General features: G+C 38.1%; 1 protein-coding gene across 2 annotated transcripts in view; it reads right to left on the reverse strand.

Moving 5' to 3' along the window:
• MYO6 (myosin VI) overlaps nucleotides 1–27,835 on the reverse strand; it is a 103,040-nt gene that overhangs the window by 64,329 nt on the left and 10,876 nt on the right. For both annotated transcript variants that reach the window (XM_082302504.1, XM_082302503.1), the window contains exons 2-3: nucleotides 8,416–8,554; nucleotides 2,264–2,333 (exon numbers count right to left, since the gene is read on the reverse strand). In XM_082302504.1, the coding sequence (XP_082158630.1) occupies nucleotides 2,264–2,333; nucleotides 8,416–8,532 (187 nt within the window). In that variant the 5' untranslated portion in view covers nucleotides 8,533–8,554. The remainder of the gene's footprint in view (nucleotides 1–2,263; nucleotides 2,334–8,415; nucleotides 8,555–27,835) is intronic.

Below are 27,835 nucleotides of genomic sequence, written 5' to 3' on the forward strand. Positions count from 1 at the left end.
TTCTCCCCTTGTATGTGCCTGGGAGGGAACAGGGTGGCAAAAAATTAGCAGACTTCAATTTGAAGTAATTTGGATTCTCAGTACTGAAATAAGAAACTATTACACAGTAATTGTCTATGAACAATCTTAACTGTAAGAACCTCTCAGGGTCTGCAGTATGTTTTAAAGGAAACTGGTAATCATCCGCTTTTTATTAGGTAGCTTATCTAAACAGCAAAGGACCCCAGATTTCATTGTGTCCCCAGTGCTCTCATTACAACTCCTCATAAAAGGAGCTATACCTGCAGACTCAGTGTGCAATGGGAGCTTGCTCCCCCGAGGGAACATCACCACCTCAAGACATGCAAACTAAGCCTTATGTCAGCAAATTCAAAATGCACCTTCTTTAGATTAAATCCTTTAGAAAAGGCATCCATATCCAGAGGCAAAGGAAGTCACTGGAGAGAGAGAATTCTGAATATTCATATGGCTCATGTCTAAATATAACCAGTGTATGTATGTGTATTTAGTTGTCCATGTATTTACTTACACACACACAAAGTTCACGTAAGTCAAGTGAGGCACTAAAAATTGAGGAAACGTCAATGTCAAATTTACTCACACTGTCTCTCCTGCACATACCATGAAGCAGGGTTTCTACCGAAAATTGTTTTATGAAGTAATTGCAAGGCTCTGCATCTGTAGATCTGGGGTTTTTTTAACAGTCTTATCCAATACCCTGTCCTCATACCCACCTTTCAGGATGTTTTAGAACAGTATTATAAACACTCAGTATAGTTATTTTTCTTAAAAATCATTGACACCCAACACAAATGCTCTCTGACAGAGAAGGAAAATGAATTTTGGATTCACACATCTTGCAAATGAACTGCAACTTGTGACCAGCAAGGCAGAATATGTTAGGAAAATAAAAACAATGTTTGATACAGAAAGGATTATTGAACAAAGTATTTTTATCTTCTACTCAGGAAGCCAAAGAAGATATTTTCTCTGACTAATTTAGTTGAATAGTATTCTGTTGGAATCTCAAATTATTTCCATAATCTCATTCCAGATTTCAATTCCTTGACTAGGACACGGAGGTGTCAGGACATCTCAGTAAAATCACTGGGACAGATGTACACGTTAAGTGCATTTCCCTAACAATCACCATGTACAGAGAACACAGATACCAGCTTTGAAAAGTTTAAATCCACATCCTGTTTGCAAAAATATAACCAGCTGGGAGCAAGGCTATCAGCTTAGTTCTAATGACACTGCACCATCTAAGTCAGATCGTAAGACTCAGATATCATCTTTTTGTTTCTTATGGAGAAGCTGTAACAGCTGTATTTCCTGTCATGGGACATAAATACTAAACCCAGGACAGAAACTGGGGTTACATCACCTGGACCAGACCCCTAGCCTCTGTTTTAAATGAAGAACAATAGGAGATACTTTTGCCCACTATTTACAAAGTCATCAGTATTTTCACCAACGAGTAAACACTATAGGCAATGTTTATAACACTTGCATTCATCAGTATTCAAGAGCAGAGAGGCTCTGTGATTTGCTCGTACAGTGCAGCAGCAGAAAAATATTTGTTTAATAGTTCTCTAAAAGCTGATCACAGCAGGAACTCAGCTTTCTCAGTAGTCTCTCCCTTCTCCCCAGATTTGACAACTGTTTCCATCCACCTATCAAATATTTAACAAAATAAAAGCCCTGCAGATCAACAGTGATGTTTATTACACCAGCTCACCTCAAAACTCCTTCTCCACCAGCACTCCTGTACCCAGTTCAAGTCTATCAATTTTCAGTGGTCCTGATAGGTCCCATTTCCCATCTCCAGTTTTGGGAAGGTAATCTTAAAACTTATTTTCCATTACCTCTACTTCCACAAGAATGCTATCTGAGAAATTCCTTAAATGCAGGAAAACGCTATACAATACAGGTGCTGATAAAGACACAGTCTTTGGCCACACTATAAAAAGTACAGTTATACCCATAATGCTGAAAGGAGTATTTCTGAAGTCAAGTAACAGTTCTGTATGGAAATTATGTAACTATCCATTCCTCTAAAGCTTTCAAATGAAAAATAAAAACCACAACAAATGATATTTAAAATGTGCTTACTTTAAGAAGTTTAAAGGACTAGCAAAGGTCATACATAAATTCGTAAAAAGACAACAGGGAAGAAACAGGAAGCTTGTAAGGAAATAATATTCACTTCATTGCAGATATTTTTTCAAATGCATAATTTATTTTTAAATTCATAACTTACAATTATCTTCCACATCCTTTTTGCTATCCTCCTCTGCAGGAAACACTTGACTGATAGCAGCCTGGAAAGTCTGTTTGGTAAGAAACATTAACATTGTCAGAATTCCATAAACCAGAAATACAGCTCAAAGACATCTCATGCAATCATACAAGTGAGTGCACTGTAATTGTGCATGATTTAAAATGAAGTCACCAGCTTTATACCTCAGAATTGGAAATTTTACTGAGTTACTAGATGCAGACAAAAAGCTGCTGCATTTCTATTACTACACTACATTATAAAAAATGAATTCACTGTAATATATATTTTAGCGCAATAATATTTGATCCTCAGGTCAAAAATTGCATGTCATACTGTGCAATACAAAAAATAAGACTAAAAAAAGTACTGCAAAGGTAACAGTATTGTAAGTGACACACAATTTCCTCAGTTTTGCAAAGAAGAAAGAATATAATGCAAGTCATTAGTTCAGTCAAAGTACTGTGCTGTCATTATCATATGCTATTTTAAAACATTCCTACTTAAAATAATCATGTTCAATACATAACATCCTCTGTACCACCAAATACTGTAGCTTTGGTTGTTGTTTATTGGGGTTTTTTCTTCAATAAATCAATACTACAGTAAAACAAGACCTTCCTTCAACCCTTGTATTCCAGTTATACAAAACGACCATTTATCAAGTGTTCACATCCAACTGGAAAAATTCATAACAAAAGCAACTTTGTTTCTTTATTCATCTCCAGAAATCATCATTTATATTGCTGTAAAAAGGAAGGAAAAACATCCAAGCACACATGCATTACAGCATCTGCACAAAAATACCTATTGTACAAGGCAGATTTTTAATTATACTTTTTTGTTTACTGTAGTAACAGCTTGTTTGAGCTAGCGATGAATGAACAAAACCCCTGTTGTACCAATTAAACACGACAGCCACCGTGCCGCTGCAGGCACAGGCTCCTTTTCTCCGTGGAAATGGAGACAAGAAGTCTAGTCTAATATTTGAAACAGCAACCAACTGGATCTAAAGACTGAAGTTAATAAACAAACATGTTTGTTTGTTTAATATTGTACTCAGCAAGGTAGCCCCATGAGAAATATCTCACAGGGAAATTCAGGAGAAAGACAGCAACTTGTTTCATATTTGCTTGAACACAACAGTATGAGAGCTCCTGGGGTTTACACCATCATTAACAGCCACAAATTCCAACTCTCTTTGAAGTGGGAAGGGTTAAAAATGTCTCAGAGCAGAACTAATTACTGCCAGACAGAAAACATTAAATCTACAATATCCCTTCCCTACCAAGTTATCATAAAGTATGCAATTTGTAGTCATAATTAAGTATATTTTGTCATCTCCTTATCAGAATCTAATGCAGAAAAATATGTTCAAGATGTTTTCCTAAGGGAAACAAAGCTGCTTGATGACGTTGGAACATCTGAACGTCCATCACACCAACTTCCTCCAAAATATCCTTTATCAGAGTTTGTCAGGGTCATGGAAGCCTTCAGCGTCTTTACCTACCTCACAAAGACCCCTGCTGCTATTCAGAGTTTTAGCAGAGCAGAGATTCACCACACCCTTTCCTCCCTCTCATAGTATTAGAGTAACTACATATTATCCTAATCATTTTCTCTACAAGTTTGTCAACAGTAAAGGTAAATCTTGTTTGGTAAAGATGTATTTGAATACAACGGTTCCCCACATATCAGTTTCTTGTACGTGAAACAGTAGGAAAGTTTAAAAATAGTATAACCAGGTTTTCAAAAATGTAACTTCACTTCTTGTTCTTGTCTGCTGATGTGTAAACCCATTAACCAGTAACAAAGACAGGAGAGAATGAACGCTATTCCCAGCTATTCTGTGAGACTCTTCATAAACCTCTGATACTTAAACATTTCTGGAACTAAAGTTGGCCATGCTGGAACTATCCCAGAAGAGGAGGGGCTTTTTCAATTTCTTCAAACTCAGCCTTCTGATTAAAGATAAATTTAAAGGAAAAAAAGAAAAAGAGAGAATTCATGCTGTATCATCCCCTCCATTTTTCAATGTAAATTGTGAATAAATTTCTAGAATATTTCAGAGATGATAAAACAAAGCAAAATGAAGACTTACCTGAAAGCTAATGTTTTTCCATTGAACTTTATTAGACAAGAGAACGTAAGTATAGTCTCAACTATGTCATCAAAATAATTCACTGCTGTATGTCACAGTTGGAATACTGCTTTACACTAGGTAAGGTACTTGGTACATAGGTAAGTATGATAGTTAAATATGCAGACCTCCAACTACTAAAATCTAATATTTTAAATGGAAAGTGAGCAAAGTATCCCAGATCTATCAATAAGAAAATATCCAAAGAAATTCTTTACTATATTGTCCCATTTTTCAATTTTTTTTAAACAATTATTTTAAGGAAAAAACGCTTCAGATACTTGAGGGAAAACTTTTGCATAAATCATAGCTTAGGACAAGCTTGTTCTAAGAAAGTGGAGAGGGTATAAATCTTAGGAGACAATAGAGTGGTCTTAAGAAGCAAAACAAGGTTTAGGGGGTTTTGAAGGGGGTTTTTTGTCATCTTTGTAATGAAGCAACCCTTGAAATCCAATGGCAATCTTAACTACTCTCCCAGAAACTAGATGAGTGAAAAAAGATATCTTTCCATTCAAGCAGGATCTTCTTTCTACCATGTAATCCAATATGTGTAACCATGCCTTCCTTTATACCTTCCAGATACAGACAGCAGACATCCCTACTCTCAGCTGTATTTTACAAACCAACCTACAGCAGTACAAACCATGTGTTAAGACAGACAAGAGCATGTCTCACTTGTGCAAGCAAGTTGTGCTCACAGTTTAAAAAAAAAAAAAAAACCAACAAAACCACCTTAGCTTGAAGCCCTGAACTTTGAACATTCTGATCCTTACTTTCAAAGTACATTTACTGCTTCATACTTAGCTGGGAAAAATACCTTTCTGGTTATTCACAGCATACCAGAGCAGGTGGCCCATAAAGCCCTCTGTGACCCTTCAGAAGTGGCACAGAGCCATAGGTGTTTCTCAGTCGATGGCAGGAGGGGTGTCAGTGAGTGCCTGCAGCATCTCACACTTTCCCAATGACTGCCAGAAACTCATGACTGACGATGCTCTAAGAAATGCCTGCCCCCCACTCCTCAGTGCTCCATGGTGCCCGGGACAGCATCTCAGTGCATCTCTTCCTAATCACTCTACTTAGATTTGCTACCCCCAGGAAAAGAGTAAATTCCCCATTTGGCAATTTCACTGTCATCTGCCTTGTCCCTGTTATAGCTTCAAGGAACAAAAAGATATATGCAACAGGATCTGAGGTTATGAATCCCAGCATATTCAGAAAAGAACACTCTTAAGGAGAAATGAAAATGCAATACTAGTTGAGTTTAACAGCTGGTTCCCTTTCTACCTGACTCCTTCTTTGTACACCAGCATGTGACTGCTGGTGGGCCATGGGCCAGGACTACCAGCTCTGGTACCACCAATCCAGTTTGGAGCCCATTCTCAGGGCAGGACTCCAGCTCTGTGTGGGACCATGCTCATTAGCAAAGCACTCTCCAGTTTCTCTGGCTTTTTTTCCAGTCCTGGCATTTATAAGCCTTGCAAGCCAATGATCTAGTTTTTGGGAAGAGGTTCCTGTCACATAACACATGCATCCTCTGTTCCAGTAAAATGCTTCTGCAGCTTGCAGTACTGTTCTTCGTGCAGGGCAGGCTGGGTGACTCAGATCCCCACCTCCCCCCTGTACAGCCTCTGCACAGAACTGTAAACACTTGGGGATGGGCTGTGGTGCCCAAAACTGCTGCTACTGGGGTTTAAGTGAATTGGTGTGATAGACCTCCACAGAGTCTGGACTGGGTAACTTGGTTTCACAATATGAAGTAACCAGGCACCACAATGGCCTCAGCTCCTCTGCCCCCCTTCCACTGGTTGCTGCCATCCTGAAAACTTTCCACTTCTCCATTTTTAAGTTGGATCTGTTCTCTGACCTGGTTTGGGGTGTCACGCACAGCTTGGCAGGCGGAGCTGGGAGGAAGGCACTCTGCCATGCCAGAGCTGGCTATGGGTGGGGATGGGAGGGAGGGGTTTAAGACAGGGTGAAACTGCTGCCTTGCACCATTTACTGCAATTATTGACAATAGTGTCATAAAAAGCAATAATCAAACATATGCATACACATTTCCTTTTCAGACTGTGACCCCTGGTAAGCTACCAGTGCCTACAGAGAATACATATGACATGGTAATGACCCAGATTAAAAAATAATAATAAGTTACACTGCCTGGATATGTTTACAAGATCAGGTTACTCCTCTCCTCCCTGTAATTATCATGAGCAACCCTGGAGCTGCTCGATCACGCATTCTTGCTGAAGAGCACTTCTGAACTACCATTTTAAGAAAACAAAATGATAATGAGTATTAATGCTGACTACTTCAAATTAATGACCTAAGTGCACAAGGACAGAGTCTTCTTAAAAAGATAAAAAGCAATGAGAAATGTTTCTCTAAAAAGAAATAAATGACACCTTGAGAAGAGTGAGAAGATAACCAAGAAAACATTTTACTCCACCAGCTAATATAAGGTTAATTAATTAAGTTTTCTAGTTAAAAATATAAGACCATAGTCTCTACAGCATTTAGACTGTGAAGTGTTTGTTCCCTTAGATGAATGAACATTAGGCTCTTAATTGATCTGCTTAATTTAAAACAGCCAACAGCAGAATAACAAACTCTCTAGACAAAAGAGATTTTTTTTTTGTTAAGAAAACCATGAAACAAAATATTTGTATTTTAGGATCTTTTTTTGTTGTTTTGGGGTTTTTTTAAATTATATATGGTCCCTGAAAGGAGCGTATGTTAGAAATAAATAGTGACTCAGAAATATCCTTAACCTTATTATTGTTTCAATGCAGAGGCTTTTGCTCTTTATCCCATCAGGACCATTTGGGAATATAAACAGAAATAGCAGTGGGGGTGAAATTTATTTAAGTAATTTTAATATTAGCCATAGATTTGGAATATTTAATATCCTTGTCTGAATAATCCTGCTCTTCCTCAAACTGAAGAGTCCATACTACTACTACAAAACCTATAGACTTTTATCTCTCACACTCAAAAATCAGATGTTACACTTTGTATTTCTAAGGAAGGCAAAATCAACTTCCTCTCCAAGATGCACAAAAAAGAAAGCCTATAAACATTCCCCCTAAAGGAAGGACTGCTGCATAACCTTTTGACCTGTGACATGGCATTCTCTACTACTGCTGACATAAAAAAAAGAAGTTACAAAACACATTGTTGTCTTTTTTACATCCTTGAATATAGAGAAAGGACAAAACTATAAGAAAGAGCACAAAAAACATATTCAAAAAGACTGAAATCAACTTTTGAAACGGTGCTGATCTTATTTTAGCTCGTACAACCCAGGAATATGACCATTTGAATTAGGATAATTGATAGCTACAAGGTGCTTCCTGTAAAAACTGACATTTAGTTACGACATACTGAGTCGGAAAGATGTCATGATAAATTAATCCATTGGAACACCCTAATTAGGATGAATTACGTCTTCATTTTAAAAGTTACATTTATTTTGACTTTAATTTGATGTAGCAATTCCATAGGACCTTTGTTTGACATCATATTACTTTTCAAGGTACTTGAGTTAAGAGGATTCATCTCTCAGTCTTCATCTGTCTAATAGTATCTAATCCTAGCCAGGGCCTAGCACATCCCTGTAGGACCCTTCCTATGCATGTAAGGGAAAAGAGAGAAGCTAATCTCAACAACAGCCTCTTAATCAGTGTCTAACTGAGAAAAATAAAGCATACAGTACTGAATCAAATGGCTACAGAGATTCAAACCTCCTCTTTCATGAGCACATACTCAACGCACATGCAGGTAACTGACAGAAAGTACAAGCTTCTCATCAGTGTGAGGGGTCATTTGCAATACAAGCTAAAGCTCAACAAAGATCCTTAGCCAAAATTAGAACAGAAAACTGATTTTCTACTCCTTCAGGCTGTGTGCAATTGAAGATACTGGCAAAGATCTGGCCTACAGGTAAGGTGGTTTCTTGTATGTTTTTTCTCTTTTCCTTTTTTTGTGAGACACTTACCTTGCCTTTCTGATTCAAAGGCTCAATAGTTAAGTTGTCAGGGCCAATGTCCACAATCATCCCCATCTGAAACCCATCAGTTGGGTGTGGAGCCCAAACGGGCTTCCCGTCTTCCATTGTGGGATCTATCCAGTATTTCCTGTAAGAAAAAATAAAACTAAAATTAATCAAAACACTTTGTATACAAATTTAATAAACCATCAGGATTTACCTCACAGACTTTAGTTTATTATGTTTATTTCTATTCTTCAGTATGAAAGGAGACAGCCCTTGCAGACTGAAGCAAATTACAACCCACAATGCTTTGCCTACAGAGGACACCCCTTGGGCTTCAGCATGGAGAAGATTCAAGACCAGAACCATTTCTCATGGGATCCACACACTGCTCCCTGCAGCTCTTTATCCAGCTTCCCTAACTTGTGAACCAAGAAGGGAGTCTATCTCATGATCAAATTAGAAGTGCAAGATAGATTCAAAGCCAAGAATATACTAGGAGTGTGTATATACCCATATATGGATACACATGTAAAGACACACACATATATATGTATATGCATACAGTGGGTCATATGACTAATAAATACTTGTCTGTACTTGATCTGGTGTACAAATATTTCTATTTTTGCAACAGCACATGTTGAGGCATGCGAGCAGAAATCCAGTCTCTTGGCATTTGAGACAAATGAATGTGTTCACTCTTTTTGTGTGGCTGAGCATATGGCTTTCAAATAACCCACAAATATATTTGGTCTCAATTGATTTATCATCCTGTAAGTCTTTTAAGGGCTGATCCTCCTGATACTGTAATATTACAGCTCTTCCTCTTAAGGAACTTTATTTTCTATCAAAAAATGACATGAAAATTGTTTTGAAAGAACTTTGATGTGCAAGTGAACAAGATGCAAAGGCCAAGATACTCAAACCTTATGCTCCTCAAGTTATACAGCTAAATAAGCTCCCAGTTACAAAGGAGGGTTTGATTGCATGCTATACTCATTGAGCTAACCAGGAAAGTTGCCAAGGTTGGCACACTTTGAATGGCTAATGGTGCCATTTTAAATATGCTGAATTGGTCCCCTTTTTTGTGGGTTTTTTTTTTGTTTTTTTTTTTTTTAATCTACTTTATAGTCCTTACCCTAGTAAGAATTGAGTCCACTCAGCTTAAAAGGCTCACTTCTCCTGGCTGTTCCTTATTCCCCTCCAAAACTCAGTCACATACTAAACTGACATGTTTTAGTGATTCCAAAATTTGTAAAAAGTAATCTCATACCACCAAGGTGTAACTTGCCTCTCTCAGCATGGAAGAAACAAACCTGCTAAGCAGCAAAGAAAACACTGGCAGCAAACTCTAGAAGTCTAGGGAAAGCTTGGGAAAGTGTCACACATTTTTCTTTTCCTATATCTGAAGGAAAAAGAAGATCCAAAATTTCTCACAAACAATGAAGGCCTCAGACCCCTTTGCCATAAGCAGCAGCAAGGAAGAAGAGTAGTTGGCCCACCAGAAAGCTGTACAACTAGGAGCAGACAAGGACACTCTTGCCCCTCAGAGGATCTGTCAGCACATGCTGCATGACCTGCTTTTTACTGCCTCCAAGGACAGGTTAGAAAATTTTGAAGAGAAGGAAAAGGCTGCCTGTGATCTCTTTGAGAATGCTGCTGGTCTTAGTTAACAGCAAGCTGTCTTGTTCCTTGGCAACTTTAATGTGAAATTACAGAAAACTTGTGATTTACTTTTCTCCCATGAACAGAGCATATAAACTTCTTTTAACTACACACAAAGTTATGTTCTAAAACCTGCAGTATCACATTTACTTCTGCTTACTTCCAGCATTTTGCCACAGTCCATGAACTCTACGAAACAGCATCTTCATCATATGTTGCCATCACCATATGATAAATCCTGTCAACAACATCTGTATTCACTCACAACTGGCTGTTGGCCATTTTTTCTTTAGTTTATGGTACTGAAAAAGGATTTTTTTTTCCCCAGCCAGACCTGACCTCTAGATCCAGCTGCCATCGTGGACATAGTTGCTAAACAGCTGAGTTTATTTCTGGATATAACCAAGCCTTCATTTCTTCACAAACCTATCATTTGCTTTTAAAACGCTAGTTCAAAATAGTAGTTAAGCAATATGTCACACAACCACTAAAAACAAGGCTGTCTTTTACACCCCAAGTAGCATGGTCAGGGCTCCGGACATAAACATGTCACACGAGAAACAAACCCTAAAATTACTGCCAAAATTTCAGCAAAAGTTAGAATCCAACCTCCCCAGTTCACATCCAGATGCTTCTGCTTTGTTCACTGACAGGGATTTTTGCATTCCTACATATTCTTAAGGCTACTTCATACTTTATTAATAAATTATAATAGGGAAGCTGAAAAACTCCTCTTGAAGGACAAAGCAGTGATTGAATTCAACCACCACCAGGAAATGCAAGTTTAAGAAAAGTACCTGAGGCTTTGCAAGCATCTAAGAAGCTATTGGGTGAAAGCAATCTAAATACAAGTGAAAAAGTTATTCATGGGACAATTACTCTTAATAAACACAGTCTTCTGGCTGAGTAGTGACATAAAACCAGTTGTAACATTTTGGGTTTGGCACCACTCCATCTCTGTCAGCTGGGACTCTGACAGGGAGCACATTGAAATTGGATACAAAAACCTACCAGGTATTATCTGCTCTATTATTTACACCCCCATCTGATGTTATGTGCCATTGCCTTGAGACAAATGCATGAAGCCTATTCCCCAACAAGCTCTTGAATAGCCAGTTTCCAGACCAGCATTTTACAGTGAACAGAAACTGTAAGTGGGAACAAGCTTTTTTTCTCAAAATGCATCCATCTAAATCCAGTCTACATGCAGCCCACCATATTGCTAAAACAGCACACTGTTTCTGAAAGCAATGAAAGCAAAGAGACTCATGCCCAGGCTAAAAGCTCTAAGGCAACAAATTTGATAGCAAAAGCACCAAACACAAGGAGTCGCCAGAATGACACTTCCAAAAAAGGAGACCAAAGAAGTTATCTCCCACATTTGTATTTGTATATATGCACTCAACATCTATTAAAGTAATTGATTTTAAGTTGCTAGATCATTTTGGTCTCCACAATTAAGACATCTCCAAAATGAAGAAGAGAATTCACACAGGTTATGCTTCGAAGTGGGAAGCCAGCTGCCCTTTTCTCTTTCTACAGTCCATAGAAAGACATCAGGAACCTAGTACTGGAGTTTTCCTCTCTGTTGAGCAGGAGAGGGATAGTAATAAAATAAGCCTTTGCCTGAAGCCGGTAAACTTAATAGCTATTCCTTCAAATGTCAGATTTTATTTCCTCATAATTGATATGCAATAACAGACCTTGCCTTAACTACCAGTAGGAGTACTTAACACATTCAGCACTGGCTAAACACTAGAACTAGTGTTCAAACTACTTGCAAGACAAATCACTGCCCAGATTCCAAGAAAAATACCCACCAATATTTCTGTAACTTTTTCTGCACTATTATTCCCCTTTTTGGAGAATGTTTAATGACATTATTTTCACAAAAAAATTATCTACATAACGAATTGAGTATATGAAACAACTAAGAATTCCTCAGTTGAAAGTTGACACACTATCCTCCCACTTACGTTTACATAGGTAGTGTTGATTTTAAAAGAATGTAATACAACTACATTTGGGTGTTGTAGATTATTCAAAAGGAAATCAAATGCTACCATCTGGTGAAAGAATTCCACAAAGGCAAAGTATGGTAATGCAATTCTAAACTTGTTGCCAGAGCCCAGAGGCAGGCATTTGCATGATCTGATCCTACTTACTATCCTATGAACAGTCTGCTATACCAAGGCACTGTACTGATTGCTCAATTAACTAATTAAAACAAATGAAAAATTAGAGTTCATTAAACAACCAACAGTAACTCACTAGAATGGCTAAGTCCAAGGAAAATAAACTAGTTAGAATAGGTATAGTAGTAAATTATCACAGTAAAACATCTAGGTTGTTTTATACTAAAAACACCTTGCACTTGTGTGTTTAAGAGCTGCTCAAAATTCTGCTGATTACAGCAGGCGCACGAGAATGCTCTGGGAATGGTCCTGTAAACATAAAGAAGAGACCAGACAAAAAAAACCAGTAGTGGTAGCTTACTGTCAGACAAATTACTTTTGCAACCCTAGTTTACTGATCAACTGAAACTTCTCCAAATCAAAACTCAAGCAGCATGCAGCACTCTACTGCAGGTGACAGTATTTCAAATGAACTGCAGATATAGCAGAGATTTATTTTTATTTGAGCTCATTACAATGCATTGTTTAAGTGAGTATTAAACTGATTCTATTTTTATTATTTACTTTTTCAATTCACAACAAAACTCTGCTCTAACACATTCTAGTTTATCCATGTCACACTGCAGCTTTTTCTTACCTAAAATAACATCAGCAAGGTAACTGTCAAGCAGAGACTTCTGCCAAATTGGAAAAGAAGAAATGGACTAGACTACAGCACAGCACAAAAGTACCTTCAAAACCAGCTTGCTTTGAAAATCTCAATCTTGACTTGTTAATTTTCACTACCTTTTGTAGATGTATGCATGTAAAATAAAGAGTAATCATTCCACATCTGAGAACTACTAGATAAAAACTTCTTTTAAAGCTACCTGCTCTGATTGCTTGGGACAACTTGAGCACAACAGCTGAGGAAATTATTCTCATGGCATGCTCATTTTCTTGCGTATTTGCATGTATCAGCATGTTTTCAATAACGAGCAGCCAGAAACTGATTTCTGTAGTATTTCCAGATGAACCACTCTTTTGTATTTGTATTCACTTCTATTTAGCATTCACATTGGAAGTACCTCCTCTGCTGTTGTATTTATTATTCAATAAGAAAAGACAAGACAGTCCCTCATGCTTAAAGCAAAGGAGAAATCTTATTTTCTCTACATTAAACATGGCAATTCCTAATCAGTAAAGCACAACTGCAATATTCCATATAATTTCTGAAAACACCTTTGCCTGGAACATCCATGCTCCTGGAAGAACAAATTTTAAGGAGCAAAAGAAGGGGTGTGGTAAGGACAGGATTAGCCAAAGACCTGTACAGCTTCCTCTAAACCATCTCACCTTCCTGTGTGTTAACTGCTGCTTGAGCCATTTCACCCCAGCTACCCTCCTGGCTTTGCTCCCTGCTCCTGCCTCCTCCCCTGCTGACCATCTTGAGAAGTACTTATACAGGGCAGGAGATGGTCTGAGTAAGAACAAGTACTTTGGAAAAGAAACCATACTACTTTATCTGCAAATATTTAAATGGCTGTTGCATCAAAATAAGCTGTTAAAAAGAAGGAATTCAATTAATGGCAGGAAATTTCCACTACAGCAACTGAATGCTTCAAGGATATCATCATCATCATCCTGAAAATGAGGTGATACAGGCATTGCTCAAGAGCCATCAGGTTTGAAATACGTGTAATGCTTTTTCAAATGCATCATGTTCAGTCAATCAGCACTTTTGTACGTATATGCACCTTTCATATAACAAAAATGTAGCCCATTAAAAAAACACCTCTTGTAGGAAGCTTATCCAACATAATTTGTACATCAACTGAACAGATTTCTGTAAGGCCAAGTGTCTTTCAGGTGTTGTTTACTAAGTGCTAAATTCTCAGTATTGCTCAAGAAATACAAATAAACCTCACATGGACAAAGAAATCTGCCATTGGAGGTTACAATGAAGCTTCAGGAAATCTAGAGGAAGGAGAGTTTAGGCAAATTTAACAAACACACCAACTCTGCAAGTATGGCAGAAGAAATGAGTCCACAAGAGAGGCTGTACACAGTAAAAGATCACTTGTGGCACACCAGCAGAGGAGAAACAGCAAACATTCCCTGAACTGTACCATGTGAGATGATGACATGGAGTGGGGAAGATGGAAGATCAAATGAGACTTAGCAAAGGAAGACAACAACATATATGTCATGTTAATCAGCAGATTGATATTGGCTCATATTAAATCCTGAGGTAATCATGACCATGGTTTGTACCTGACCTGATGGAATGGTGAAGCACCAAGGCATATAGAAAGGGGAAGAAAGAAAAGCTGATTTCTATAAACCTTAAAAAATAAATTGAAAGGAACAAGCAGCTTCCATGCCATCAATGCAAATAGATTTAGCTCTCTGCAAGCTGTAGTATGGAAGCATTAGCTTAGACCATTAAAATAACAAGCCATCATCTTATATGAAGCTTTGTTTAGGGACCCTATAAAAATGTTAACAATAGTTCTGGCTTCAAGAATATCAAATCTACTAAAAGGCAACGTCTCACTTTTATTAAGCCTAATCAAAACCACTGGCTGCAAAAGCCTCAGTGGACAGTTTTCCAATCTGCCAAAGATGGGGGCTGCAGGACCAAGTGTTTGTCCACTGGACTCTGCTTAACCAGATTTAGTTGGGTTTTTTTTAATGCATTCCTCACCAGACCCCATGAGCAACAAAAATGTTTGTGGCACCTGACCTAACTGACCCCCATGCACACTTTGCCCACCTGCTCACTCCATGGCAAGTACTGACTGGATTGGTCAAGGTATGGCTTATGCAGTAATATCATACTGCAGCAACAGCTCAAAATGAGAATAAAACAAATAAAAACCCCCCTAAATTTCATGAAAGCTAAGCTGAAATAGCTCTTAGTTGCAGCAAGGTAGTTCTAACTAAGTTATTAACAAAATTCTAGCTAGTTTTAAAATTTTGGTGGACTTCAGTAGCAAGTATTCGTCCAATTCAATTGCTGTTATACAAGACCGAGATGAATTTTGTACAGCTTGGAAGTTTGTAAAACTCTAACCACAGATGTTGTGGTCTTTTGACTATGATACTGAGAAATTAAAACTCAATTCGTATTAGAATCAGCAAGGTCTGATGATTTCCTCTCTGATTTCTGCTCTTCTGGAAGCTTCTTAAGCTACTGTTCTCTCAAGAATATTGTTCTTATTTTAGTTCCTACTAAGAAAATAGAGAGGTCTTTGTCCCATTTGTTCATTAAAATAACCTGAGTGGAGCTTCCTGACAAACCAAGAATTAAGTATGCCAAGGGGATCTGCATAAGCATTTTCAACCAACAGCACTGCCTACTCCAGTAATAGCAACAAGCAGAAAGAGGAAAAGTAGCAAAACACAAAACACAATGTCAAATATGAGCAGAAAAGCTAAAATTAAAGAAAAAGCTCCTCAGTTATGGCCTGGACACTACTTCAGAAGCAAAACAAAAGAGAAATGAGGACTAGAAAAAACAGAAGAAAATTAACAAGGCATGAGAGAGATTTTGAAAGAGGTTGTTCAACTTATCTCTTCCAGGCTTTGCAAGTCAGCCCTAGTGAAACCAGCAGGCAGCGAGAGGGGAGAAAAAGGCATACCAAGGCAGAAGTCACCCAACAGACAAAGACATCAAAGCAAAATCAAAAGTATCTTAAGCCGTCTCATGATATATAAAGAACACATAGGATGCACTTTTGCAAATCTAGCTGGAGTAGTTCAGGCAGACAAGGTGAACTCTGGAGTTAACTATCCCTATGGCAGTAGTCATGCTGTGTGATCACTGGCAGCAGTGCTCAAGCACACTGGCTTGAATCATATTCCATGAACAGCCTCAACAAGGTCAAGTAACTTTAAACCCCTTCAGCTAGCACTTTAACAGTGTATTAGTTTATATCCTCATTTTTTAGGTGAAAAAGGTGCCACCTTTTCCAAGTGTAAACATGAGAAAGAACAAATACTTCTTGAAGATTGAGGATGACGCTCTCTAAGCTAATGAACTTTAAATTCTCCTCTGGTTATGTCATTTTCCAGCCTTCCCCACCCATTCATCTTCTATATCTCATACACTCCTATTGTCAAATTAGAGTGCCCTGTTTCCTCACCCATCATGTGCTGCTGCCAAGCTATTACTCATCTTCAAGTGACCAGTATAAGAACTGATACGTTTATTCTCTTTTAAGACTGTGCAGCCATCGGTCTCTCTTTGAGCTTCGCATACAAGGTAAAACAAAAGCAACCAATTGGCCTAAGTCTACCAAATACAATGGACCTCGCCTCCAGCATAGAAAGTAGAAAATCTAATATGCAAATGGAAAAAAAAACCAGTAAGAAAGTCCTTAATTTGATTCCCAAATACTTAAAAGCAAAATGGATCACTTCTCATAAATACTGGTTATTTATCATAGAAATACCAATACCTGGCCACTGGCTTCCATGATCTGAACTGCAGCTATTTATACCATAAAGATATATATATATATATATATATATATATATATCATAAAGCTGCCCATTATGATAAGCAATCAGGACCCCAGAACTTTAATCCTCTGTAGACCACTATCAGTGTTGGCTAAAGCACACGTTGGTGTGGCCAGCAGAGCCTCGTACCAGTTAAAGGAAGCATATATTGCATTTTATACCAGCTTCTGTCCAGCCGATTCAAAAAGAGGCTGAGGTAAATTACTATTTACTGAGGTAAATCCCAGTAATTTATTCTAACTCATATGAACACAGATAAACCCAAAAAAGTTCATATTCTCCATACAAAAAAAATCAGAGCAATAGTCCTAACCACCAATTTAAGGGGGGAAAACCAAACCAAACAGAAAAAAATAAACCACAAAACAAACCCCTTTTTTGAGTGCTTTTGAATTTTTGTGAATTCACCAGCAATTCAAGAACTCTGCACAACTTAAATATTTTTTTACCGAAAAATACTTGAAGTAGAAAGCGTACACTACCTAGTGACAATATCATCTATTTTGTACTTTTATAAGAGTGATGCTAAGCCCTTGACATTCGAGCAGCCCTACAATTCCAACAGAGAAAGTCAAGAGCTGAATCATAAGCTAGAGCCTATCAGTAACTTTGCTCTCCCCAGCTGCCCCTGCGAATGCTTCAGAAAGACCACAGAGTATATCTGGCCACTTCTCTGAATCCACGTCTCGTCAAGTTTTGAACTTCAGCTATATAACCCTCTTGCTGCAGAATAATCAAATGAAACTAAGTAAATACAGAAATAAGCAAGCAACCAACCTGCACTGAGTTTTATCAGTTTGATAAATTCATACGCATAAATAACTGAACAGAGACATATTTGCATGATAATTTGTTTTTTGAAGTGCAACAATAAAAAAACATTGCCAAACTCTTCCTGATACAAACCTGAAAATGGAACTGATATTTTAGAAAAATAAGAATACATACTCAGCCAGGATCCAAGTCAAGTCAAATAAACTAAGCATTGCAGATGGCAGCATCAAAGGCTGCTGGGGTGTGTGCAGGAAACCTCAGTTGCTTGACCTCAGACCAATACAAAGAGCCTGGGCTGGAAAAAAATACATTTGTGCTTTCTGACTTACTACCAGTATAACAAATAGCATGATGTTTTTAAACAGTATTTTGATTTGGCCACTTTATTAGAGGAGAAAATACTAGAAACTAATGACAGTCAGCATCTGCAAATTAAAAGGTATAATCCAGGAGCTGTTTACTGCCATCCCTCTCTGTACAGAATCCGTAACTCTTTCAGAGACAGAATTAGTTCCTAAAAATACTTACATTACCAGTTTCAATCTCCTTTTTCCTCTCTCCATATCAGCTTGTACTTATTACAAAAAGTATGGGTGAAGTTTATAGGCAATGAGCTGAAACAGACAATCCGCTACAGACCAGTGAACTCAGGATAAACTCTCCCTTCAGAAACACGCAACTAAAAAAGGAAGATTCTTGTCAAAATCTACTCAAATCTTGTCTACGAATAAATCAATAATCCATTAAGTAGAACTACTGCCAAGTTCACACATCTCATTGGTAAAAGTAATTCTGAGGGAGGTGACTGAAAGCTTACTCTTTAACATAAAAGATTGTAAGAGTCATTTAAGACAATTTTAACAGCAAAGACAAGAAAGCTATTTCAAGAAGGGACACAGAACATGTTTTGTCAGCAAATCCGTTAGTTTCCTTGGGAAGATGAGTATAGCGAGCCCATTACTATGAGACAAAAAAATAGTAATTCCAGCAAAAGATCATTTACACTATCTCAATCTCAAAAAATTATCTGGAATATATGATTTAGGAATAAAATCCACTTAAAACCCATAAAAATTATCGAAGGTTTAGAACATCTCTCTATACATAAAGAAAGGCTGAGAGAGCTGGGGAAGAGAAGGCTCCAGGAAGACCTTACTGTGGTCTTTCCATAAATGAAGGCAGCCTATAAGAAGGAGAGACACTTTGTATCAATGTCTCTAGTAACAAGACAAGGGACAACAGTTTTACACTGAAAAAGGATACATTTAGACTGGATGTAAGAAAGAAATTCTTTACAATGAGATTTGCCTGAAGAAGCTGTGAATGCCCCATCCCTGGAAACTTTTAAGGTCAGGTTGGATGGAGCTTTGAACAACCCAGTGAGGACAGAGGGGTTAGACTTGATCTCTTTAAAGATCCTTTCCAACTCAAACCATTCTGTGACTCTAAAATAACCTTTAATTCTTGTACTGTTCATGAATAGTTTGTATTTTCACAGAAGGCCAAGGACAGTAAAGGCTTGGCATCTCACCAGCAACAAATCAGACAAAATCTGCTATTAGCACTGACAATCTTGGCAGCAGGGAAAAACTGCAGACCACAACAACTTCCACATTAGCCACATCCTGACCACAGCTCAACTCTCTCATTTTTTGGTACGACACTACTCTCTCCAAAATTTGAGAAAGTTCTAGGCTTCCCTAAACCTTGGTACAGGGTCATGCAGATTATAGACTCTGGACTAATCTTTGCACAGATTTCGCCACAGCCAAAGACAAACAGGCTGTTTTTCTTACTACTGATTCAGTATCTCAGGGAGCCACAGAAATTGACTGATGCAGCTCCCATAGCTCCAATACTTTTATGAACCATGAGTTATAAGAAATCCAGCTTAAGTACATCATGCTCACTTCTTGTTCAGAAAACAGTTAGAAGATTGAGATCAAAATCCAACTGCATTTTACCAACTGATTTTAATACCTCAAATACATTACCTGAATGTTTCTGCCCATCCCCATCATGTACAAAACATTATTTATTAATTTAATATGAATGCTGCAAGAAAGAGCATCCCTGCTCATGATTCTGTTAAAATCAACAATGAGTAAAAATTACCAACCAGCAACACCACAAAAATGGCTATAAATTTTCTGCCCAAGTGTTAAAAGATGTACACAAGAGACCAGGCATAGCTGAATGCATATTTTAGAAAAAATGTGGGAGACCTTTAAGGTTTCCAATAGCAGGTGTCATCGCGCAGGCAACAGAGCAAACACACTCTCTCTTCACAGGCAATAGAACCACCCCTGGGGCTGGGAACTGCACAGTAACCACGTGCGCACACAGTCTCAATATATCTGATACAAAAGTAAACAGAAAATAACTCATGCAGAATCATGGCTCCCAGGACCAGCCCTTAAGCATAATTACAAATTCCGTACAGAAGCTCATGCACAGGACAAACCACCACAGTCACATGCTAAGATCAGACTGCTTATTTTGGCAAAGAACCGAGAAGTGGAGTCAAGAAAAGCTTTTACTCAGGTTGTAAATTCAGAAACAAAATGCAGCTCAGGTGTTTTTAAATTCAAAACTTCCTGAACAATTACAGCTGGAAAAAAATTCTGGGAGAATGAGCACTGTCATGCTGCCACTGCTATTTCCCAGTTGGGGTCAGCAGCTCAAAGGTAAGAGCATTTATTCGTGGCACTTGAGCCTTCATTTCAGACTATGTAAAATGTTTTATATGAAAAATACATCTCCAGAGGCTAGGAATGTCACCTAAGAAATAACACCAGGTCATGAAGTCCTGTCCATGCAGTCTTCATTTAAATCAGCTGCAATGGTTTCAATCTAGATGTCAAGAATTGTCCATCCAGTGATAATCTGATGGTCAGACATTTTTACAGGGGTAGTGGATCTAAGATTAGACAACAGAGTGAAGTTCTGCTAAATAAAAAGATACTGCAATTATCATGGGCATTTTTTCCTTTTTATCTTTCCATTACACGAATATTTAGTTTCAATTCCATTTTCCTCTCTTTAAAAAATATTCAAGAATTTAACATTGTGGTGGGATTAGGATCATATAACAATAATTTTCACCTCAGGAACAAAATGGTAAATGAAAACACCTATATTATTTTCAACTCTAAGTAACACACTTCTTCCATTTTGTTGCTCTTTAGTCCTTCCTACAATATTTTGAATTAAACTGAATGCATTGTAGGGCAAACAAAGTATTACGCTTTCAAAACCAAAGATACCCTTTAGAAGATGTGAATGGTCAATATAAGACATTCCTGGCTTGGATTTTTTTTTCTTTTTTTCCTAATTGTAAAGATTTTAACAATACCCATTATGCCAATAAAAGGAGAATTTCAGAAACAGAAGGCATATTTATTTACACTTTTTTTTCCAAGTCATTATTTTTCCTGACATAAATCTGAAAGATAAGTTTTAAACTCAAGGGATACATCTCCGTTAGCAAGTAACACGGTACAAAAGGAGTAACTGCATAACAGTGAAACAGCAGCACTGAGGGACCAGTGCCCATACTATGCACATCTTGAGGGTTTTACAAATTCTAGTTTGTACCACATATCTCTAGTCTGGTCCCCTTGACTGAATATGAATTTACAGCTGCAGACTATGAGGCATTTTTCTAAGGAGCATCTTCCAGTCTGGTTTCGTCCAAACAGGATCCAGTTTGGTACCTGGGCCTGCAGTGCCATAAATGCAGACAACCAGGAGGTTCAGTACAACAGTAAACTCCTAAGATGAACTAAACACTAATGGAGACACACCTCTACTCATTCTTTATCCAGCTGCTGATGGTTACTGGCATGAGAAAAGACTCTTGTTCTAATATAGTGACAAACCAGGTTACGGTACTTTCTCCCCTTTCTTATCTGCACTTCAACTTCATCGTCATTTTAATCTAGGCTTTATTCTTTAATACCGAGCATGAGTGATCATATAATACATAGCTACCAATCATACATCATCATTTAACCAGGAAAAACAGTCTTAAAACAATCCAAAGACAGTTTATGTTTTTTACATTTTTCTTCCTTCTTTCCTCCTCAAGGATAGACTATAGCTACTACAACACAAAAATATTGCCTTAGACCTCCAAAGTTCAATACTTTAAATTTATGCTTCTTAGAGTACAAACACCAGCTAAAAACGAGTTCCACCCTTCAGAGCTTATATAACTGTAGTGATCTCACCCCCTAAACACAAAGTATGATTAAAATTATCTTTAGTTCCACTTCAACTGTCCCAAGATGCTTTAGCAGTCCCCATCCTGTGAGCCCCCAGGAGGCAGCTCTCCCCAGCTCCCCCAGGGACACTGCACTCCAAGTGCCCGTCAAGCAGCCCTCACCCCAGCTGTGGAAGGACACACAGAGGTACTGTTGTCTAATCAAACAGGTCTCAAAGTCACTTATATGCTCAGCTGGTAACTCACCACTGGCTCCTCATCAGATGATACTGTCGACTGGAAATGTGGAAGCAACAGCAACAGGAATGCGAGTAAATCCTGTTCCTGCACGTTTCGACATAACCCTGCTCGGCAATCCGAACAAAGACTTGTGCTTATTCAGCCTACAAATAACTTTAATGACTGTGTTTTGTCTAAAACTGGGGTATGGATTCCTCTCTCTGGAGATTAATCTTCCTGCTGCTTGTCAGGCAGGAGAGATTTGAATTAGGGCTTTAAGTCAAAAGCACAGTTAGCATCTACAATCGCGCAGACCTAACCACGTATCAAAATTTCTGTTCCTGTTCCAACATCACATTATAAAAAGTAAACTTTTATTTCATTTATGGACAATATATAAAACACCACTCCGAATTGTTTCAAAGACACGCTGAAAAATACTATTAAATGTACCCTCAAGGGAAGTGTAAAAAGCTCACACACAGAAGCTTGAAGTTCCCAAACACAAGATTGCTGCAATGTTAACTCTTCCCTACAAAACCACAGATACCACCCCCAAAAAAAACCAAGTAAAGCTCCCTCATCCCTCTGCCAGGACAAGAGGTACCCAGGACAAAAGTCCCATTTCCCATTTCTTGGTACTCTTATCCCCAACTCAGGAAGAACCAGTCCCAGCAACAACAGAAAAATACCTCTGCCAACGTGTATTATCTGTACTTCTAAGAAATTCTTTACTGAGAGGGTGGGGAGGTGCTGAAACAGGTTGCCCAGAGATCTTGTGGATGCCCCATCCTGGAAATGTGGCTTTGAACAACCTGGTCTAGTAAAACGAGTCCCTGCCCATGGCAGGGGGGTTGGAACTACACGAGCTTTAAGGTTCCTTCCAACCCAAACCATTCTATGATTCTATGTTAAAAATAAACAAGTCTGCAAGAACTTTGAATTACAAGTAGACTCAAGGAGAATACAATCCTTTTGTAGACATAAAAGTTTCCCTTTACTAAAAGCAAAATATTTGATACAGCAGTACAAGAATATCCAAAACATTAAGCATATTTTCACAATGATTCAGGTTTAAAACTCAGACCTTCCCAAACCCAGTGTTTTTTCTATAGCTTGGAAAAAAAATTTTAGCAGGTTTTCTCATCTTCCCAACTGATATTACCTGCAACATTCAAAAAATTTTAAAATTAAAAAAAAAATCTAAACTACATACAAGCATGGCCTGAATTACTTGGACACAACCTGACTTCAGATCTTCAAGGCCTATCTAGAAAACAGTGACTTTGATCATCAGAAAATATTTTTTTATTTCAAAAATTATTTTATTTCAAAAAGAAGGGTGTACATATTGTATTTATCAAACAACTATATTTTTTGTTCTTGGGTTTGTGCAACATAAAGGGGGAAAAAAGGAAAATGTAACAGAACCTGCAGTAGCAAACCTTCTGGAACTCAGTACCAGAGTTTCCTTGAGCTATCTCATGTCAAGTATGGTTGACATTCATTGTGTTTCTCCACTATAAAAGTAGGGCACTTTATGTGGATCACAGAATTTGGCCCATATAAACTTTAGGATTTAAATAACACTCCTCTAAGAACAGTTAAAAATAACTGCTGGTTTGGCAGGCCCCAAAAAGGAGATTAAAAAAAAGTAGTATTTCAAAGACCTCACACATTAAATTTCTGACAGAAATTCAGCAGAATGGTGCTCAGCAGAAATTTCAGGGGGTCCAGAAATCAAAAAGACTAAATGATTTTTTAATGAGCAAAACTGACATCATAGGTTCAAACCATGTCTCAGCTACATGTCTACATATACCATGGGAGGTCAATATACTCAATAGCAAAACCATCAAGAAAGGCAATCAAACGGATTTGCCTAAATGAGTGAGAATGACCAGAAAGCACAAAACAGCCATTTCTGCTTAGTGCTTTAATTGACATTCTTGAAGAAATTTCTGATTTTCTCAACACTGTTTCCAAGAAACAGGCACAGCCCAATTTAATGCAACCTGCTATATACATCATTAGGATTCACCCAGGTGACACAAGAGGAAAACCCAAACTTAATTAGATAATTTCAGATCAGTTGCTATAAAATCCATGGGTTTTATTTGGCACATTTAAACCTATTATCCAGTTAATCAATTAGAGAAGAGGATAACGTGAAATAGTTCTTAAGCATGCTTCAAAGACAGAAAAAATATAAGATTTAAGTTTTAATTCTAACACCTTCCACGATCAAAAGCAGCATGTTTAAAGCCTTCCTCCAATTCTAGAACAATCTAAATCTATAGTTTCAAAATCCTTCCCACTGAAAATACATTTATTACTAATTTCTAACCTTGAAGACACATCCCTTTGTTCTTCTACGGTTAAGGCAAAACATCTTCTTGCACATTTTTACAACCTTCCTCTAAATGCTCAGTACCAGCCACACAGAAATTCCATGAGGTTTTAAACAACTCTTTGCCAAATAAAAAATGGTAAGGGTCATGTAATGACAAGTTAAATATATGTAATATTTAAATGGAAAACAAACTACAGAATATTTCACTCTAGTAGAAAAAGCAGCGATACACAGTTGGTGGAAAGAGACCACAGACACTACAAACAGGAACTACTTTGAACACAATTTTGAAAATGTTTTGAAGAATTACTTTTAACCACTACTGGTTCAATATTGCTCTGATTTGCAAGATGTCACACAGACACAGCCAAAAGAAAGCACTAATGCCTTCTGACTCTTGACACTTGAGAGTCAATGCCTGGCTGGTTTCAGCATTTGCAGATATTCCATGGACTCAGAAATGTTAATGATGTCAATCAAAAAGCCTAGGAGACAGTTCAAAAAGTCACACACAAAGTCCTCATGCTAAAAACATTTAATTGACACATTCCTGATTACAGGCAAGACCCTCACCCTGTTGATTACAGAACAGCAAACCACAAAACAGTCGCTGATTTTCTTTCACGGAAAACTAATACATAACTAGTTTTTAAAAGACGAGGAATACAATGCAGAAGAGACTGTACTGCTGTTGAAGGAAAGACTGTGAGGTCATGCGAGACTTATCATCAGCGGACCCACAACAAGACAACCTGATGACTCTCTTTTTCAGGGCTTTACAAAGCATCCTCTTCAGCTTCCTGGACTTGTGGTCTACAATGCTGCAAGCCAAGTTCACTCAAGCATTCTATTTAGAACTCCAGTCTGGAAGTCTTCAGCACTTCCTACATTCCAGCAAATATATTATTTCAGATATATGGATATATATATTTCCATATATTTTCTTTCACTCAAAACCTGAGCTCCATGGGAGCTTAAGCTACAATGACCAAGAATTCAACACGAAAGTTAGGTATGACTAATTCAAATTCCTCCTTGTGAACAGAAATCTTTCAAACCTGCTTTCACGATGGATATTTCTTCACACTGTTGAATGACCTGAGAGTTACCTTGGAGGGGCAGGGGGAAGCTAATAGAGAACTCCTCATAGATTTCTTGTATTTCCTTTCTAGAGTAAAAAAATCTGCCTTGGGAATGAGTTTTTGGGTTTGAATTATTCATGGCAACTAGAAAACTAAAAGCTTTCCAGTTGTCTCACATCATCATATGATTAGAGATCTTCTAAGGTCATCTTAGAAAAAATTCACAACACAGTATAAAAGAAGCAATTGTGTAGAATGCGACTACGACGAAGACCCTGGAGGATTATTACGCGTCAGGTGCTTCCTCAGGAACCCAGAAAACTCCAGTTGCTTTGGTGCTGAGACAGCAACAATCACATGGGGTTCAGCCACCTCCCAGTGACCTATACGAAGTCTCAAGGCAAGACCTCAAGAACAGATGAGTTCAAAAAGAGTAAGATGTAGGACAAAGCAGCCCAACTGATACAACTTTAAACACACTGAACTAAAAAAAAAAAGCCAAACAAAACACAACCAACAGACCTATTTTTCAAAAGGCATCAACATATGAATCAGTACCCTCGTCACACCATGTTAATGGAGACTCCACCTCTCTTTACAAAGAGTCCTGTTCCACCCTCCACAACAGCATACCTGTCTTCAATTACAGGGAAGTATGTGCTTCCTTTTATTGACTAAAGGACACAAAGTATGAAGAATAATCTTATTATTTCTATTAATAAATTAAAAACATGACATTGCATTTTGGTATCAACGCTCTGTTCAAAGGAAATTCACAGCTTCCAGAGTTTCTGCTTTATTTGGGTGATTAGTAAATAGAACTTGCTGGCTATAACAGTTTACTCTAACTTTAAAAAAAAAAAAAAAAAAAAACAAAAAACCATGCCTCTTGAATAACTCCAATAACTTGGGAACAAAAAAGGAAACAAGATTAATCAAATGCCTTCTCAAATGCCTGCACGTCCAGTTTCCATGCTGCCTTCAGACACAAAGGTGAACCATGCTGGCTAACGACCAGTGAAGAAGACAAATCTAAATTTCCTAAAATAAAAATATCACCACATGTCTGTTAAGTAATAATAAACATTTCTCAGAAGTGACAAGTTAGCAAAAATTAATGACATTCAAGCACAAGAGAGAACACAATTATATTTCGAAGGTTATCAAAACAGCATTTGTTTTTTCAGCTTCCACTCTATAAAACTCATTCAAGTTCTACTGGATGCTGTAGTTTACCTAATTTCTTCACACATCCAGCAGCCTGTGCTGTGTGATGATCCTCCTTTGATACAGAAGCTTTTGACAGCAATCTGGAAATGTGTCCCATAATAACAGCATAGGAAATCCTAATACACCAGGTGTGGCTTTAGAGATGAACACCCAGGAAGCGCTCTAATAACTACAGCAGCTTTCTGTAAGCTTTTGCCACTAAGGGTCTCTTGAACTAGATTTATACTGAAAAGCACCAGGGAGGTAGAGGACAGAGGACTGAATTTTTGCCTGACCTGCTCTTCTATTGTAACAGTTGACTAAAAGATGCGCTTTGATTGTAGTGAATGATTTTCATATTCTTTGATACTTGGCTTCTCCCCGTTCTCTAGGACTCCCTTAGTTTATCTTTTCTCTCAGCCTCAAAATGCCTTTTTTAAGAAAAAAGTTCTTTCTAGAAAGAAACTCTCATTTAGTATTAAAACTATCATCTAAAAAACTCCTTCCAATGCTCTGGAGTGCTTTTTTGTTTTGGGGAACACAGGAGGCCTCGAGCTACCCATTCTGCCAGTGGAGCTGTGCTAATCCTGTCCTGTGCCCAGGCTCTGAGCCCAGCCACTCAGCAAGGCTCTGCCTGGAAGGTGAATCACATCTGCTCAGCCTCCCCTGTTCAGCATGCACCCAGCTCAGCAGCAACTGCTCCAGATCATGCTTTCCTATGTGGCTGCTTCTGCCTACACCACCCTGCTCAACACAGCATTAATAACTTTGGGCCTCTGGTAGTTACTCCCCTTGTCGAACCCTTCTACTCTAAACTGCCTCCCCCTTACACATAAGCTGCATCTAAAATTAGCCTGAAAAGCAGATCTTCATCTCAAAGCAACAGTACTCTCTCCACTTCCATTTTTTCAAAACAGGAAGACTGACTGCTACTTTGGTTCAGGAATGTAGTGAATTCACATGCATTTTAGGTGGCAAAAGGCATAGGGCTTTCTCTGTGACAGTGCTTTTGGCACAGTGACAAGGGGCTTTGCTGACCCAGAACAAGCTCAGTGTGTTACCATCTGGTGCAAGGACCACTGTGAAAAGCCAAAGGAATCCCCAGCAGAGCAGCAACTCACAATAGCCTGCAACAACAGAAAGTATTCCTTCCTGCTGACTCGCGTGGAGAGCCAGCACGTTCTACTGCAGGGCTTCTCAGGCAGTGCTGGGCACACATATGAGCAAAGCTTGCCGTGAGAGGAATGTTCCCTGC

This window comes from Coloeus monedula, assembly GCF_965178545.1.
Source record: "Coloeus monedula genome assembly, chromosome: 2".
In the NCBI taxonomy this organism is placed as follows: Eukaryota; Metazoa; Chordata; class Aves; order Passeriformes; family Corvidae; genus Coloeus; species Coloeus monedula.